At 48.0% G+C, this 16,833-nt stretch overlaps 1 protein-coding gene across 1 annotated transcript in view; it reads left to right on the top strand.

Annotated features, from left to right (window-relative positions):
• LOC102371514 (butyrophilin subfamily 1 member A1-like) overlaps window positions 1–10,451 on the top strand; it is a 19,441-nt gene extending 8,990 nt beyond the window's left edge. The window contains exons 6-10 of the mRNA XM_025192036.1: window positions 1,599–1,619; window positions 2,399–2,425; window positions 5,742–5,774; window positions 9,499–9,592; window positions 9,707–10,451. Of these exons, the coding sequence (XP_025047821.1) occupies window positions 1,599–1,619; window positions 2,399–2,425; window positions 5,742–5,774; window positions 9,499–9,592; window positions 9,707–10,076 (545 nt within the window). The 3' untranslated portion in view covers window positions 10,077–10,451. The remainder of the gene's footprint in view (window positions 1–1,598; window positions 1,620–2,398; window positions 2,426–5,741; window positions 5,775–9,498; window positions 9,593–9,706) is intronic.
• Window positions 10,452–16,833: the final 6,382 nt, after the last annotated feature.

The following is a 16,833-nucleotide window of genomic DNA, read 5'->3' as shown; positions in this document are numbered from 1 at the left end:
TTGCTGGGATCCTATGACCCCAGCTGACTTCCTGCCCTTTGGGCAGGGGGCTGGACTCGATGATCTTCCGAGGTCCCTTCCAGCCCTAATGTCTATGAAATCTATGAAATCAAAGGGTGTATGAATAAGATTTTACGGCAGCCAACCAAAGGCAGGCAGGTAGGCACTGTGCCACGCACCAAACCTCCAGCACAGCGAAGTGCAATTGCCAGGGGGTGTTGCTTGTCTGGGGGTGGGGGGAATGAGGGGTTAAAATAGCCCCTGGTCCTAAGTGTGTTGGGGGGGGGGGCAGACAGCCCTCACACACCCCACACCTCCTGAAGCACACTGCTAGCCCCTCTGATTCCACCAAACCCTCTCAGACCCCTCCAAACCCCTTCCCAGGGACCCTGATTGCCTCCACAATCGCTGTGATCCCCTGCACACTCCACTAACCCCTTGATCTCCCATATCACTCAGTGTGGGCACTTCCCCCTCTTATGCTTTCCATGGATTCTGCTTCCCTTCCCAATCTCGCAGACAGCTGACTACATACCCTGCCTACTCCCCCCAGCCACCGTGTGGACTTCTGCCTGCCCCGCCAATCCCCCAAACCCACCACTACCCCACTCATCTGAACTTACTTTAGATCAGGTTGCCATTTTTAACTCTAACTGCCCCCTTACTTCCACAAATGTCTGTACATACCATTAAGGAAAAGTGGAGGTCTTATTCTGTTAAAACTTCAATAATTTTATATCCTTGAAATAGGTATATACCTTTTGACACACATCTCTACACTCATATGTTTACTCAAACTCTACAGAATATCTAATGCCATGTGCCAGTAATCTATGTAAGGAAACAGCTGCTCAGCACCACTGCGGTAGGTGGGGGCTACTTTTCCACTGCTCTCTTCTGGTTTCAGAAGCAAATGAGCTTTTCTAGACCTTGAGCAAACTCAGGAATCTCATGTCTTTAGACTCTAGCACGTACAGGCTTTTACCTGACCTACTAGCACTCCAAAGATGTCCATTGTTTAGAGACAAGCAGGTACTAGATCCCATCCTGAAACCACTAGAGGGATTTGTGTATCACCAGATCATCTCCTGTAAAAGCTACGTGGAAAAGTACAATACCATCTCCTGACACAACTCCTACCTGGAGCTTGCCCCTTCTACCCTGGATCTCTTGAGCTGAGGCTTCCTCCACCTTAAGCTGTTATACCAGTCATGCTACCGTACAGGACATCTCAGCAACCCTCGACCCACTTTTCTCTTAAAGCATCAAAACTCATAAACTTCACAATTTTAGAAGTCAGTGAATGTGCACACAGTCTTCATTCACCCGGTCCCAGATATTCAAATTCTTAAAGAGCAGATAAAAGCAAATTAGCACAATCAAAGTAAGCACAAAAGAGTTTCCCACCTCTCTAGCCCATGCACTCCAACAAGGAGAGGCAGAAAACACACTTCTCAGCAACTGGACCCTGGATACTACTGGCAGTATGCAGATAAACACCACAGAGAGGTTGTCGCACAGAACACAAAGTACCAGGCTTAAACTTATGAGATTGTAGTGAAACACTTAATCAATGTATCTTTTTTTTTCCAATTAAGGAAACCTTCAACGAGAACTTGGTAAGTTTTTCTCTGTGTCCAACACAGCTTTTTCCCTGGTATTAAATGTATCTAGAGCTAGCTGCTAGATTCCTTCTCTTCATGCTGGAAAGAACAGAAAACTGGCAGCAACACTAAGATGCCCTTGGTTGAGAGCCCTCAGGCACTCCTTCCTGGCCTTTGTCATCATTATCAGCCCAGAGCACTGCCGCAGTTACAGCAGTTCATGGAGTGAAATTGGGGACATTAAGGTAACTGGAGATGCAGCCATTAATTATTTTGTACAAGGGCTTAGGATAGCATCACAATGGTTGGGAATCATTGAAGGGACTTGAACATGTGCCTCATGTATACAAAGTACCCTAAGCCATGGAGAAAATAGGCAGCTTTATTCTGTACCTACCAGAAATTTCTCAGTCAGGTCAGAGAGAATGATTAACAGTGATCCAGCCGAGATGGCAATAACAGGAATATCTCTGGAGCCAGGCCCTGCCCCAGGAAATGGTACAGCAGGTCCAAGTAGGTGGTGTCCGGATACTGATGCTCCCTTGTCACTGCAATTTAGAGAGGCCAAGCAGCACCTAGAGGTTTGACATCACTTCGATGGATGAGGTCTGTATGGATTTATTGACATGAAAGGACAGTGTCCCAGTTAGTTCTCCCACGTGTTGCCCCATCTGTGTGCAACATCACTCTGGTCATTCCTGGCTTTTGTTTGGGCCAGATGCTCCTCATCTAAGAATGCTTTTATGGCTGCATTTGCTCAGATAAATTCTCACCATTATTTCTCTGTGTTTCAGGGTGGAAAAGAGCTGTGATCTGTCCAGGTAATGAAAGTTCATATTGAATCAATGGTCTCTTCCTGTTATTTCAATTCCCATTTTTCCTTTCTCGTCAAATTCTTAGGCTCACTAATAGTTTCTTGCAAGAAGTGGTTTTTACTAAGGTCAAAGAACTCAAAATCTCCTATGGCCAGATTTTTTTTGAAGGTACCTAGAAGTCCCCACCACACACAGCATTTTCAGTTTCCACTTGTGAGTGTAAATGGCAGGTTTTAATCAAGTGAGTGCCAATTCCTCTTTTGTACAGGTAGAAATACTGTATCCCCTGCAGCCTGGGCATGTAACTATACCTGTGTTGTCTGAGCATGTGAAGCAGGCTGTGTATTGGCAATGGAGGTGCACTGCTACATATGTGTGTCCCTTCTGGATGTGTATTGGTGTTGAAACCTTGAAAACGTGAGATGGCCAGGAATATGTAACTAGCAGGCATCAAACTGCACAAGATGGGGCAGCACCCTTGTATTTTAGCTCCTACATTTGCCTGCTTAGGGCACTTGTTCAGGAAACCAGAGATCTGGTAGCGAGTTGCCCTTTACCCCAAAAGGTTTTGAACCTCTTTTTCTCACTCTCTCTGATTTCCAAGTACAGTGCTTTAATCATCCTAACATCATTCATGCATTACCCCAGGTTGTCTTGGTTGTTACCAGATTTGCCTATCACTTTGGGGTGCCCTCATTTATTAGGGATATGTTTCTAGGGTCTTTGTAATTCTATCAATGTGCTGCTTGTGTTACTTGTGTTTCTATACGGAGCTGTATATCTCCCTTCTGCAAGTCCTCACCCCCCAGTGGAGCTGTCTTGCAGGACTCAGTTTCAATGGGGCTGAATTCTTCGTCACTAAATCAGTCAAATACACACACACACAGATTAACGTGACATGTCTGACCCGGCTGGGTTGATCAGCTTGGACAGGCTGACACCCTCATATGCCAGTTCATTAAGGTAACAATAAAATGCAGTCACACACAAGCACACAGATAACAGAATACTGCCGAATCCAGCTGGATGTCTAGCTGACACCCTCATGGGACAGCATTCAGTTCATTAGGGCATATCTGAGCCAAACTGGGTCAATCAGCCTGTACAAGCTGATCCCCGTATGTGATTCAAACTCAGCACATCCCAGTCTTTTGCCCTATCTGTCCTAGTAGTGGTAGCTTCTTGCTCAGCAGACCCCACAGTATTTCTGGGCTCCACAGGGATCTTTGGCTTAGGTAAAAGAAGTGTTGCTGCAGAGCAAGTGGGGAAGAAGTAGAGAAGGAAAAATATACCCAGTTACTACTGTTTTGACTATAAAAGTTATTTATTGCTGAGTATATGAAATGTATAATGGTACTAGTAATAATAGACATGCAAAGGAAAACAAAACAATTACAATACTACCCTGGTTTCACTCAGTATTTGGGGAAACTTAGCTCAAGCTTAACTAATACAATTCAGGTTCAGAAATGTATGCCTAGAGAGAAGAAGAGAAAGAGAGAGAGTGAGAGCTGGGGTCTCACCAGTCCAAGGCACTCAGGTTGTTTGCTGACAGGTAAAGTTCTCAGTACGATCCTTGAAGGGAGATGATCGGATTCTCCCAGCTTCTCCCAGCAGCACATTGTTTGCTGCTTTTACAGATTTTTATACCCTCAGTTCAGCTTCTTCAAAGCATTCTTTGAATTGTGAAAATAATTGTCTTTTCTATTGACAAGGGGTTATCTGGGTTGGGACATCTCAAGAAACTGATTAATAACCAGGAAAAACATACGGTTAAGGAGTAACCAGACACTTGAAATTCTTATGGATAGCAGAAAAACTGGATGGGATACCTCATTGTTTCTTCTCAGATGGCTTGCAGTGTCAGGGTTTTGTATTTTATCTGTAGTTTAGGATGAATGTTTGTGAACTTAGTGGGGAGGACTTCTTCCAGTCATCCTGGGAAAAGTATGACAGCATTTGTGGTCAGGGCTCCAAGTGGCTGGATGCTGTGATGAACCCTTAACCATTGTTCAAATGTTGCCCATACCCACTCTGACTCGGTTTCTTGCCTCAGCATTCCCTAAGCTGGTGACCGAGCTTTAGTCAATCAAGTTTAAATAGGCCTCCCATAGTGGGACTGGGGAATGTACGGCCCAAGATGCCTAGTAAACTTTTCTTCTGCTTACTTCTGATTAGATGAGGTATGTGTGTGTGTTGTGGGGAGGAAATAGAAAAAGTCCATTGTAAGTCCAGCAAGCTGGGTGCCAGGCCTCCCACAGGAAGACAGAGGTGACAGGTAACATGGTCACTCCTTCTGAAACTGGTCAGTCAGGAGAGAGAGAGATGTGGGGCCAGGAGAGAAAGAGCAAACTAGCTGTGTCTGGCTCAGTGAGGTGGCTGCAGCTGCCCAGGAAGGGATAGGGCCCTGGGTGCTAGCCTAGAGCCTTGTCCCGAATGGGTCTAATATCTCTCCGCTATGTGGCAGTCCAGGAGTTGGGTACATAATAAGAATACATTAAATCACTCATACATTGAAAGTATCCTCCGTTTTTGGCTCCTGCGAAGAACTAGTCACCTAGAAGCACCATCTATCTTGTCTTTGAAAGCCTGCCTGGCCCAAGTAGAGGTTGGTTGGAAGAGGTAATAGGAACTTGACAAAGAGGCCTCTAGGTCAGTAATAACATGGGCACAGTTTTGATGGGAGGCGTTTGTTTAGTCTTAGACTCATACATGCGTAAGTCACTTGGATAGTTCTGAACATTGTACCCACTGCCCATTATTTCTTGTCTCTTCTGTGTTGCTGGTTAAGCACGTTGACCCCCTTTCCTCACAGTGGTGCCTTGTCTGCATGGACAAAGACTTGCCAGAGCTGGCAACTGTGAAGAGGAAAGTCCAAATCCCCTTCTATGTGACAGTTCCCCAAAATGTTTATGTCATATCACCTGGAAGTAGAAGGAAATGCTCTTGTACTTTCTGCCACTATTACTCCATAGGCCTGCCCATTCCTGCATTTAACTAAGGTGGGATTTTCCATTATATGAAAGGCAGCAGGAGCAAGTCTTCATTAATAGTCTTGCCATGCTTCTAAAGAGCGTTTGCAGGGGAAGTTTTCTTTAGTATCAGCAACTAGGTCAGCAACAGAGTTGTAAGTAATACCAAAGACTGATAAGTGTGTGGTCCTGTGATAGAGAAGCCATCACAGTGTCTGTGTCTTGGGTATTAATTATGGCACACTGAAGTTTTAGATCTGTTTATCCCAATGTGATATTGCATGTAATAATGCATTGTTTATACATCTCTTCTAATGAGTTCTCATGTCTGATTCTGTGCTTGCTTTCAGGGCTGGGACAAACTGCACCGCCTCTGGAAAAAGGTACAATGTTCAGATTATATCAATTGCCAAGTCTCCCCAACATTGGGAACCTATCAATTTGGATCCTTTAATAGATTAATACTATAAAGATTAACATATGTATTAATTATTAAGATTAATATATGTATTAATAGCTGCTGATCAGAATGAGTGGTGCTATGTCCTCTAACATTTCTAGTGCAGTACTAGTGGATGGCAGGGAGGGTAATGAATAAGAGAATAAGGGACAGATCACTCTACATATATCTAGAGTTTAGCGCTCTCCTCCCATAGCATTGGCTTTTTCCTCTGTTGGAGGAACTTTTCATGTTCTTACATTCTTACTGAGTGTGGAAACACATAACAATTGAACGGTTGCACAACATCACAGACTGGGGACTGGTTCACAACTGTTGTTTGTCAGAGATGTCCATATATACAGTGCACTAGCATTCTAGGTAAGACAATTACCCTTTAAGCGCTGAAGTGCAGTGGCTGTGACAACCAGGGCTGGGGCAGAGTGAGCACGCAGCCCAGGATGTCTTGCAGTGGATGGGTTCATGGGAGTTAATCTATAAACAGTGCCAACAAAAGATCAGGGAAAAGAGGGACAATAGGATTCTGGCCACATACCAGAGTAGCCAGTTGCATCAGTGGGCCGGGGGGATGAACCAAAATACAGTGAACTGGTTAAAAAAAACACTTCATTTTTCCCGGTACAAAATGAACCTGTACCAGAAAGCTTTCAAACCACTTTAACAGGTTTGTACATTTCACCTAGTTTAAGCCAAGAAACAGACATTGCCCAACTGAAGGGATCAGCTGTAGTATGACACATCACATTAGGAACTGATCTGCTTTCCTGAGTGACACACATTGCCCATTGTCCCACCCTGGGCCCCCTGCCTGATGCAGGACAACAGATGATGTGTTCCCGGTCCCTTCCTGCCTCACATCAGGTCCTGCAGTGACACAGGTGACAGGGAATCCTTGGTGCCCTGAGCCTCCTTGTCAAGATCCACACTGACCCATGCTTCAGGCACAAGCAGTTCAGGATGGGGTGGAGGGAGACTAGGTTGCAGGAGTCAACGAATCTGCAGCACGGGTCAGCACGGTCCATGCCTGGCGGCTTAGGGCACTGGAGATTACTCAGATCCTGTGCCCCCCCTACACTGGGACCTACACTGACCTGTTCCTCTGAAGGAGGCATGGGTCAGTGCAAGACCTAGCACAGGTCGCAGGGTGGAAGCCCTGGGTCATACAAATCTTGCAGTGAAGTCATGAGGCCCGCAGGAGTCCCTGAGTCTTGTGCCTCCATACCAGGAGACACATTGGCTTTCCTCATTTACAGTGATGTGCCCCAGGCCTCTTTATACACGGAGAAAATCAGGTGGGTCCCTCAGAGGCTTGAAGGGATCAGGATTGGGCCCTTCAAGCCCCCTCAAGCTGCCAGAGCACCTGCCCAGGGTGAAGAATGTGTTTCTGCCCTAAGTGTTATGTGTGTCCATGCCCCATATGATATATCCTTTGTTTTGTCTCCACGTGGTAGTGGGTGGGGATGTCAGTTCTCAGGGCAGGATTCCCACATCCTCATGCTTTTCAAGGCACACCATGAGATGCAGGAGCCCATGACACAGTACTGGATCTGCATGGGACTGCATCTCCTCCTCCAGACCCTTCTTTGCCTGCCTCCTGCAGAGGTTTCTGAGCGGTCCCTCCTCCCTTCCTCCTGATCTCCCCCTTCCCCTCAATTCCCTGCCATGTTTGGCTACACGGTCAGCAAAGTGCCCCAGCCACCATCACAGGCCAGGCTCCTCCACCTCAACCACTATTCACTGCTGTTCCTCCCTCCCTTATTGACTCTGTTATGGATGAGGCAGGACAAAGCCATGATCTGTGGAAAAGGGGCAAAGTGAACTTTCTGTCTCTGAAACAACAGCCCTAAAAATACAGAAATGGGAAATGGAGAAAATATGAATGAAAGTTAAACTTAGGAGAGAGCAAGAAAAATCTGGGTATTTCAAGAAACAAACTAGGGAGAGACAGGAGAAATAAAATATACACAATGCTTAAGGTACTAGGAAGAAAGACAGATCAGTGAGAAAACATGATGAGGCAATGACTTGAAGGCCTGAGTGCTGTGGGGCCAGGACCAAAATATTTTCGGGTGGAATAACAATGAAAAGGGACTTGAGGTTGACCAGAAAGTCTGAGGAGAGAGCAGGAAGCTGCTTGCTGAATTGGTCTGGACAAAGGGGCGTTGGAAGGGACTGGAGTTGGTCAGGGTGGCTGAGGGGAGTTGTGTGAGCTCCTATCTGCACATTCATACACCAAGACAACTGTGTCTAAACTGCTACTTTATACTTCCCCTGCCTTATGTCAATCTCTACCTCCTTCCTTTGGTTTCTCTCTATCTCCTTCCTACCCGGTACTACTCTCTCTTCCTCTTCGTGATCCCTTCCCTTGTAAGTCTGTCCACTCTCCGCTAGCTTTCCCTCCTTTCCTCCTGCTTTTACTTCCCCCAAGTCTGCTTGTCAGCACGATTAGTGGTGATGAGGGAAAGGAAGCATCCAGCTTTTCTCTCCCCACAGTCATTGGGCCTGTATGTGAGGGCATGTGACTCTCCTTTCATTTCCATTCTTCCACACTGGGGACACAGCAGTTCTTGAAACAATCGCTGACTTGTAGGGACTAGTTGGGGACTACTCCTCTAAATCGTACTTGCTGCAGGCCCAGACAGATGAAGAAGAGCTGTTTCCACCAAGAAATCTCTTAAGATGAGTTGGAAGAGCAGGCGAGCTGCTATAATTTCAGTAGTTCCTGGGGTTGCTTTCCTCCTCCATCCAACCATCATGATATCAGTTTTCATCTTTCCATATTAATTAGAGGAAGGGCACTTGATGCCCAAAACTTTGTCCAACAGCTCTTCCAACTGTATAGTCAGACCAATAAAAGATACCACAAAAACATCCTGGTCTCCGGGACATTTCCCGAACCATTGCAGCCAGAGCAGTACTCCAGCTCTCTTTATTAAGACTCCAAGTGCACTTCCTGACTTCTAACACAACTAACTGTCTCTTTGCGTAAGTCACTTATGGCTTCCTCGCTCCCTCTTCCCCACACATTATCTCTTCACTCTCACCTTCAGCCTTTCCTATTTGTGTATATATTTTATGCCCTCCCATCTGCTATGACTAAGGCTGTTCCTTTTGGGTAAGATCTGGAAACTTGGGAAATTGGACTTGCACTTGAAATCTGGGACACAACACATCTTTGTGACATGTGGACTGTTTGGGTCCAAGTTTTAATTTCTTTGGCTGTGGTTCGGTGGAGCGGGAATGTCTCTCCGGGAAAGGGCCCCCAGAGTCTGAGAGCGGGGACGGTGGAGCAGGGTGGGATTGAAGACAGGCAGTGGACAGGGCAGAGGGAGATGAGCTGTATCCATGCTCTCCCCTTCACACCCTCTGCCCGGGGTCCCCCATCCCTGCCTGTGACCGGCAGGTGCAGGAGGGGAACGATCCCGTGCCCCACCCCTGGCCCAGCCCGTGTCTTTCTGTCCCTGGCCCGTCTCTTCCTGCCAGGGGGGAATCGGCCCTGCCCTTTGCCGAGGTCTCCGGGCTCCTTCCTGCTCGGGTCAATCCCGGATTCGCCTCCAGCTGCAACCAAAGCTGCCCCTGCCTTGATCACAGCCTGTCCTCGGGCTGAGCGCTGCTCCTCACGCTCCTGTTGTCTCCTTTCCTCGCAGAGGACGTGACTCTGGATCCAGACACGGCTCATCCCGGGCTCGACCTGTCTGCGGATGGGAAAAGTGTGAGATGGACATACAGACGGCAGGATCTGCCTGACAATCTTGAGAGATTTGACACTTGGCGCTGCGTGACTCTGGATCCAGACACGGCTCATCCCGGGCTCGACCTGTCTGCGGATGGGAAAAGTGTGAGATGGACATACAGACGGCAGGATCTGCCTGACAATCTTGAGAGATTTGACACTTGGCGCTGCGTGCTGGGCCGTGAGGGATTCACCTCCGGGAGACACTGGTGGGAGGTGGAGGTGGAGGTGGGGGAGAGGGGATGGTGGGCCGTGTGCTCTTGGGGTCAGTACGAAGCTCTCACTGCCCCATGTCGCACCCGCCTGTCCCTGCGCCAGGTGCCCAGCAGGATGGGGGTGTATCTGGACTGCACATTGGGGCGGGTGTCATTTCTCGATGCTGACACCAAGGCTCTGATCTTCACTTTCTCGCCGGCCTTGTTCACGGGGGGCAGGATCCGGCCCTGGTTCCTGGTGGAGGTTGGTGAAATCAGGCTCAGACGGTGCCAGTGAGAGGGAAAGGAAACGTGCAAGACGGGACCTGCTCGTTGTCCCCTCCGGCCTCAGTCGTGCTCATGTCCGTGACCCTGGAGGACTCCTCTTGCTGCAGACGATCAGCTGTGCAGTGTCCGTGGCCCTGGACACGCAGGCTGGATTTCTTCATCCCCCGACCACGGCGAGCAGGACGTGGCTGAGCTGGACGGTCGTCTCTGCCCGGGTGTCGTTTCCTGCATGACTGAGGGGCCCTCGGGGGCCTGTGGGGTCCGGCACCCACGGGTGCAGCTGGGGGGTCAGGGGAGGTGTGGTGAAGCGGAGGCACCAAAACCTGGGGCCATTTGGGTTGGGAAATGCAGTTGAACCCGGCCCTGGTGTTCATTGCAGCGCTCCTAGCGCTGCTTCTCCAGAGCCTGCGGTCCTGAGACATGGAGTCACTGCAGCTGCTTAAAACATGATTTGTGCAAATTTTGGCCCTTTCCCCTCACTCTGATTATTAAAAAATCACCCCCAAGTGAATCATTGTCCTCACGATTGCAGTCAGTAAAGCTGTTGTTGATAAATATAGAAGTAGGTTCTGCTTGGAGATTTATTTCTTTATTTTAACATCTCATTCCCTTGTCACAAGCCGCTGGCTTCAAGGAATTCGATTCCTCATGAACCAAACCGATTGCCTTCCCTGGGAAGTTCGCGTGGCAGTTTGGGGGGGCTGTAGGCATCACTTTTTCGGCTACCTCTGAGCCAGATGGACACAAAGCTTTTCTACGGTTGTCGCCCAATTGCACTCGGCCTGTTGTCAGCGTGTCCTTCCTGGTGATTTACAAACCCAAAGGTCAGATGGTGGAAAATCAAGAAAATGTGAAGTTCCTGCTCACACGCCTTACAGGACTATGATAGTAAGAAATATCAGTGACCTTTCTGCTCAGAGTTAGCGATATGTAAACTGTGGGGCAAAACTTATATAAAGAATGAAATTGTCCAGACCCAGAGTTAAAGTGACCCATGCAGTAAGAGAAGTCAGCAATCCCTTGATTTGAGGATGATCTCTGCCATGTCTCACTGATGGGACTGGAGGTGATTTCAGAGTCTAATCCTTGAGCCGTCTCCTGAAGTTGTAGGACTTCTGGCAATGCCATGACATGTGGGTAAAGAGAACAGGACTCAGCCCCTGCCTCTGCCCCTACAAGAGCTTGACAGAGTGCCACCAGGGCAGCAGGGCAGAGTGGTCCTGAAATGCTTAGTCTGCTGGACCCCAAGGGGAATCACAACCAAGGTCGCCCCTCTCTCCTGACACAGCTCAGCCTGTTTGGGCACAAAGGGATGCTCAGAAAAGCAAAGGGCCCCGGGACCATTGCAATCCCCACTGCCCTCAGGACCCCTGGCGCTGGCCCTGACACCCTGGGCCCTTTGCTGTGCACCATTCCCAGCCGTGGTGCCCCTTTGTGTGTGGGCCTCCCCTGTCTTGTTTGTGTTATTATGCACTTCTGTGATCCCAAGCATCTGAGTCATTTTCCTAAGGCAGGACGTGCCAAGATTCCCAAAGAGCCCTGGGGCAAGAGGAACCCTCCCACACCCAAACCTCACCCCAACGCTACAAACCCTCCTAAACCCAATGCCAGCTGGGGCCCCAGAGAGCATACCACCCAAGGCAGAGAGGAAGGCATTGGGACATGGGGGCTGGGCACACCATTGCATACCTGCCCCTTACCGAGAGCTCCACAGGTGCAATGGGAGCAGGCCTGTACTGGTGTGGTAATCGCATAGGGGGCAACAGGCCCAGCAGCACACCAGCGAAGGCCCTGCTCTGCAAGATACCCAGAGCCAGGCTCTGCCATCATCGGAAGTACTGTCGGGTAACAGGGACCTAAACAGCCCAGGTATCAGCTCGTCAGCAGCATGAGGGCAGTTCCCAGGCCTGGGACAGCTGTGTGATCCTTGCTGCCCTGAACCCCAGACTCTTCCACGGCTGCGGGATGCGGACCATGGGGAAACTCTGGGCCCCACTGCCACTGCAACTCCAGGGGAAAGAAGGACGGGTATGGTATGGGTGCACGGGCCCGTCTCCCCAGCTGTTGGCTGGAACCAGCACAGGCTTCTCCCAGGCACACCATCCACACCTGACCCTGAGCTCCATGGGGCTGGGAGCTGCCTCCGAAGCCAGGAACAGCCCCCCCGCTGCCCCAGCCCCCCAAGGTCAGGCCTGACCCCCATGCCTCCTGCCAACCTGGAGCTTGCATGTGGGGGAACCTGGAGCTCCCCACAGGCTGTTTTTTCAGTTGGGCAGAGCAGGGCAGGAGCAGTCCTGGACCAGGCTGATCCTGTTGGGTGCAAATCTGCGCCCAAGAGGCACATGTGTAGGCTTGCTCCCAGGCAAAGTTTAATCCTGGAGTTACTGCCCCACTCAGTGTCTCTCTGTTCCGTTGTCCTGGTCCCTACTCTGGTGTTTCTTACTTCCCAATCTTATTTTCTCTTCTCCCTATAGGTTTTCTTCTTTTGTATCTCTCTATTCACCTCTCCCCTTGTCCTCTCTCCTTCCCCTACTGCTCCTTCACCCTTGAAACTGCTTGGTTTCATGTTGACCAGGGGTGGGGAGTAAAGAGCACCCTCTTCCTCTGGGTTACATGAACTATCCTCTCACTTCCTCACCTTCCGATATAGAGCCCAGCAGTGCAGACAACGGTATCCTCTGCAAAGTGAGAGAAAAAGGAAAGTCATTACAGGAGTCTCCTGACTTGAGTTGTAAAAGCAGGGGAGCTTCTGTGACCAGAACTGTTTCTTGAGCTTCTTTCCAGCTCCATCCTAACCAGCAGGATGCAATCCTTCTCCTGGCCTCAGTTATCAAGACACCACTGTACTCTCCCCACTTTAAATCATGGTCATCTTTGTCTTTCATTCTGTTACTGCATCTGCAAAACCAGGTACATGCTCTCATCTGCCCTTAAAGCAGCCCTTCCTGGTCGAGCCCCCAACACGATCCTCCTGGAAACAGGCATGTGGAGCACAGTGCCCAGGGCAGTCCCACATGGTCCCACCTGCCCCGAATCTGAGTTTTCTGTGGTTTGCTCTGAGGAGTTTCAGAGTAACTCCTATTTTTCAATCAAAGTTGCTGGTATCCAGCACAGCTTGGGGGCTGTCCCTTGTAACAGTCAGAGTTTGGAGTTGGAGAAGTTCTGTCTTGTCTGGGTTGCATGGCTTAGTTTCAATTGCTGCTGCCCAATGTTGCAGGTGATGGAACAGGGGGTGGGGGAACAACGTGACAACTGTGAACTGTACACCATGCTCATCCTATCTCGTTGCCATCTGGTGGGCTTCATGGCCTGGCAGGGCCCAGCACCCAGGCCTGCAATAGATTTCACCCCCCGTGCCCTAAGATAGATGCATCGCCCAAGCACCCCCCAGATCACGAGTTTTGCCTGTCAGCAACTTGAGGGGCAGTTCCCCCCAAACCCCTGCACCTATCTTTTTGAAACCTGGAATGCCTCGTGGCCTCACCAGGGGCTACCACACCTGCAGTTTTCACCCCCTGTGGTGTAACACATAGACGTGACAGGAGTTTTGCTTCCACAAATATGGGGTGCAGTTCCCCCCAAACCCCTGAACCTATCTTCTTAACATTTGGAAGACTTCATGCCCTCAGAAGAGGCTACCACTCCAGCAAGTTTCACCTAAATCAGAGATAAAACAACAAACTTATAGATATTTCATTGATCCCACATTATAGCATATGGCCGGATGTCCAAGGCCTTCGGCTGAATTGAAGCGGCAAACCAATCCAGAGCTCCGGATCAGACTGCTGACATCTGAAGCAGCCGGACCCAAAGCCGGATCGAATACCTGCTGACTCGCACAGGCCTACCCATTAGTCTAAGCATATAGAGGAATATAACAATGGTATCAATATCAAAGGACATGGATACATCCATTATGATGCAACTGCCCGATTTTGTAACAATAAAAGGGTAGAAAAAAGAGTCCAACTTCATACAAGGTCAAAGTTAGAGTGGTTTAGCTCACTTGTCTCTCTACCAAGTCATGCTGACAAACCACGTGCACACTTCAGAGGAGGAACTCCTCTCCTTTTTTAAAGAGGCTTAAAGGCATGCAACCTCATGTCACTAACCAGACCTGTATCTGACTGCCAGCACCATCATATCTGAGTATCCTCCTTAAATCAGGTCACTTTTCTTTTGCTTGTTCCCTTTTCAAACCCCTGTGCAGTTCAGCCTGTTGCATGGCAGGTTTGCAGTCGGTCAGGCCACAGAGAAAAGTGAGATTCACAATTAAATACCTTTTGCTGAAACTGTCCTCCCAGAATCCCTCTCCCATTAGCACCCAGGGAAGGAGCAAAGAGGGGCGAAATCTTAATTCACGTGGCCCCTTCTGGTTCGACTCTTTTGAAGGCCATTCCTTTGACTGGCGTGGCTACAACAGGAGGATAACATTTCTGTGCTACCTGGAATGACAGGTGATGGTGAAGACATAGCCAAAACTTAACAGAAGAAAAGCAGCCCAAGGTCCTAAAAGGTTCATAGCTCTTAACATGAATAATGAGAGAGTTGATTCTTTGAGTATAAGTGTCTGCAGTTAAAAGAACATGTATCATCAAGTTCAATTATAAACAGCAAGATCCAGGTGTGTTGTTAAAAAGTTTCTTTGATATACATAAAGGGTGTGAATCTTTTCTCTTCCTGGTTATCTAAGCATTCATATCTTTTTGTCCACGTGGTATTTTTAGCTGTCAAAGTGCCACAATCCCACTTATGAACCGGTATGAAGTCTATTTCTGGCTGCACAAAAGATTACGTACACACTCTGGGGATGCAAAAGGCACTGGCCACTCAATTATGTATGTCCCTTGTGGACATATAGTGGCCTCCAAAGCCTGAAAATATAGTCAACAAATGCTAGTGACTACAGGACCTTGGACTAATCAGCATGGTAGGAGGGAGAATTATTGTCTTTTGTCACCAATAGTTAAATAGCTAGGGTCCTTCTCACAGAAAGGCAGAGGAGCTGGTTTTGCACCCTCCGCCCCTCAGCCCACCAAAGGGTTAAACATGTTGAGTATATCCTTAATTATTTTGTTTTTATGCCTCCTATGTGAGATATATGAATGTGTGTCTGTAATGTGGGATTTTAAGTAAATTTGGGGTAAAGAGGTGCTGGGAACACAGAGGACTAAACTAGCAAGCGGAAGCTCCACCACCCTGTGTTTCTGAGTACCCAGACTTGCAGTGTATCTGAAACCTATTTGTGTCTTTCCCAGCTGACTGCAATGTGACAGGGTTTGGAATTGCTTCAGCTTTCTCATTGCTGATTGCTTCATTTTACAACTCAGCAAATACTGCAAGAGGAAATCAGTGTCATTAGACTGGGAAAAAAAAAGAAATGTGTAAGCCTGGATGGAAAGGTAATGATTAAACTCGGCAGCTGTTTTATAGCTGGAATTGGTCGGGGAATTTGATATTCTATTTTTCTAAATTATATTTCAGTGTATTTTAAGAAAACAGGACTCAAGACATACCACCAAACTTTTTAGCAAGGTCAGCCAGGGAAGTGAAGTCCAGCTGCTTGACAGAGAATTAGCCGAATGATCCATTATTTACCCTCTAATGGACACCATTTTTGTCAGGTAACTTAATAGTGGAAAGTCTGGGTGATCTTGTGGTCATTTTTCCACTTCTCATGTAAACATTATTTCTATATTCAAAACACATAAAAAATTGGTTGGTTGATTGGGTTTTCCTTCTATGAAGCAGACAAAGAAAACCCCACGAAAGCCAATCCAGCTTTCAATAAAGTTGGGCGGAGATTTGTAACAAAAGAACGCCCTCCATCGGGAATAAAGGAAGGAGCAGACTGTGCCAACCTCTGCTGCCATTTGTGCATTTTTCTCTTTCATTGTTCATTGCATTTTTAAGATTCTGCTTGAAAGCCTGAACACAATGACATTTTTCTTTGAAGGTAGCAGAAGAAATAATATTTCCAAAATGAATCAAATTGGAAAACGCTATCTTTTACTATTTGTGAAATTAGTGGGAATTAAGCCTATTTAAAGCCTGATGATTAGGGAGAGACATACAGGCTGAATTAGCACCTGGGTCTCCAGATGATGGGGATCACTGTTTTGCACTGACTGAGCAAATGTCCCTGGAGATGTGGGAGGGATTGACCAGCCTCACTAGAGCTTCATTTTCAGCTGTGGGAAGCCTTCACTTGCAGTCCTGTGTCCAGCTCTGGGCACCATACTTCAAAAACGTGCCGAAATTATATCAAGTCTAGCAGAGAGCAACAGAAATAATTAAACATCTATGAAGCAAGCCTTGCAAGGAATGGTTGGAACTGGGACTATAGATCCTGGAGAAGGAGGGACAGCAGGGGAGATTTAAAAACACCTGAAAGCCAGGTTAGTTTGTGGTGAGGAAAATTTAGTTGGGATATTAGAAAACCGCTTCCCTATGAGGGTGGCTAAGCCCTGGAACAGATTACCTAGACAGACTGTAGCAGCTCTCTCCTTGGGAATTTTTCAGCGCCGGCTGGATCCACATTTGTCTGGAATGGGTTATGCAGATCAATGATCCTTCCCTGAACAGGGGGTCGGTCTCAGTGACCTCCTGAAGTCCCTTCTAGCTGTCCTTTTGTAAGGTGCTGGGCTGCAGGGAGCTGACAGGCCCATCAGCTTAATTTACCAGTATTGTATTTGATTTGGTTTCCCATTTGTTACAACCCTGTCAACAGGCAACTGGAGAAGGGCGCGAGACTTCAGTAGAGTCAG

The sequence above is a fragment of the Alligator sinensis genome, unplaced genomic scaffold (assembly GCF_000455745.1).
Source record: "Alligator sinensis unplaced genomic scaffold, ASM45574v1 scaffold900_1, whole genome shotgun sequence".
Lineage (NCBI taxonomy): Eukaryota > Metazoa > Chordata > Crocodylia > Alligatoridae > Alligator > Alligator sinensis.
Note: the sequence above shows the minus strand (reverse complement) of the source record. Positions and strands in the feature narration are given on the sequence as shown.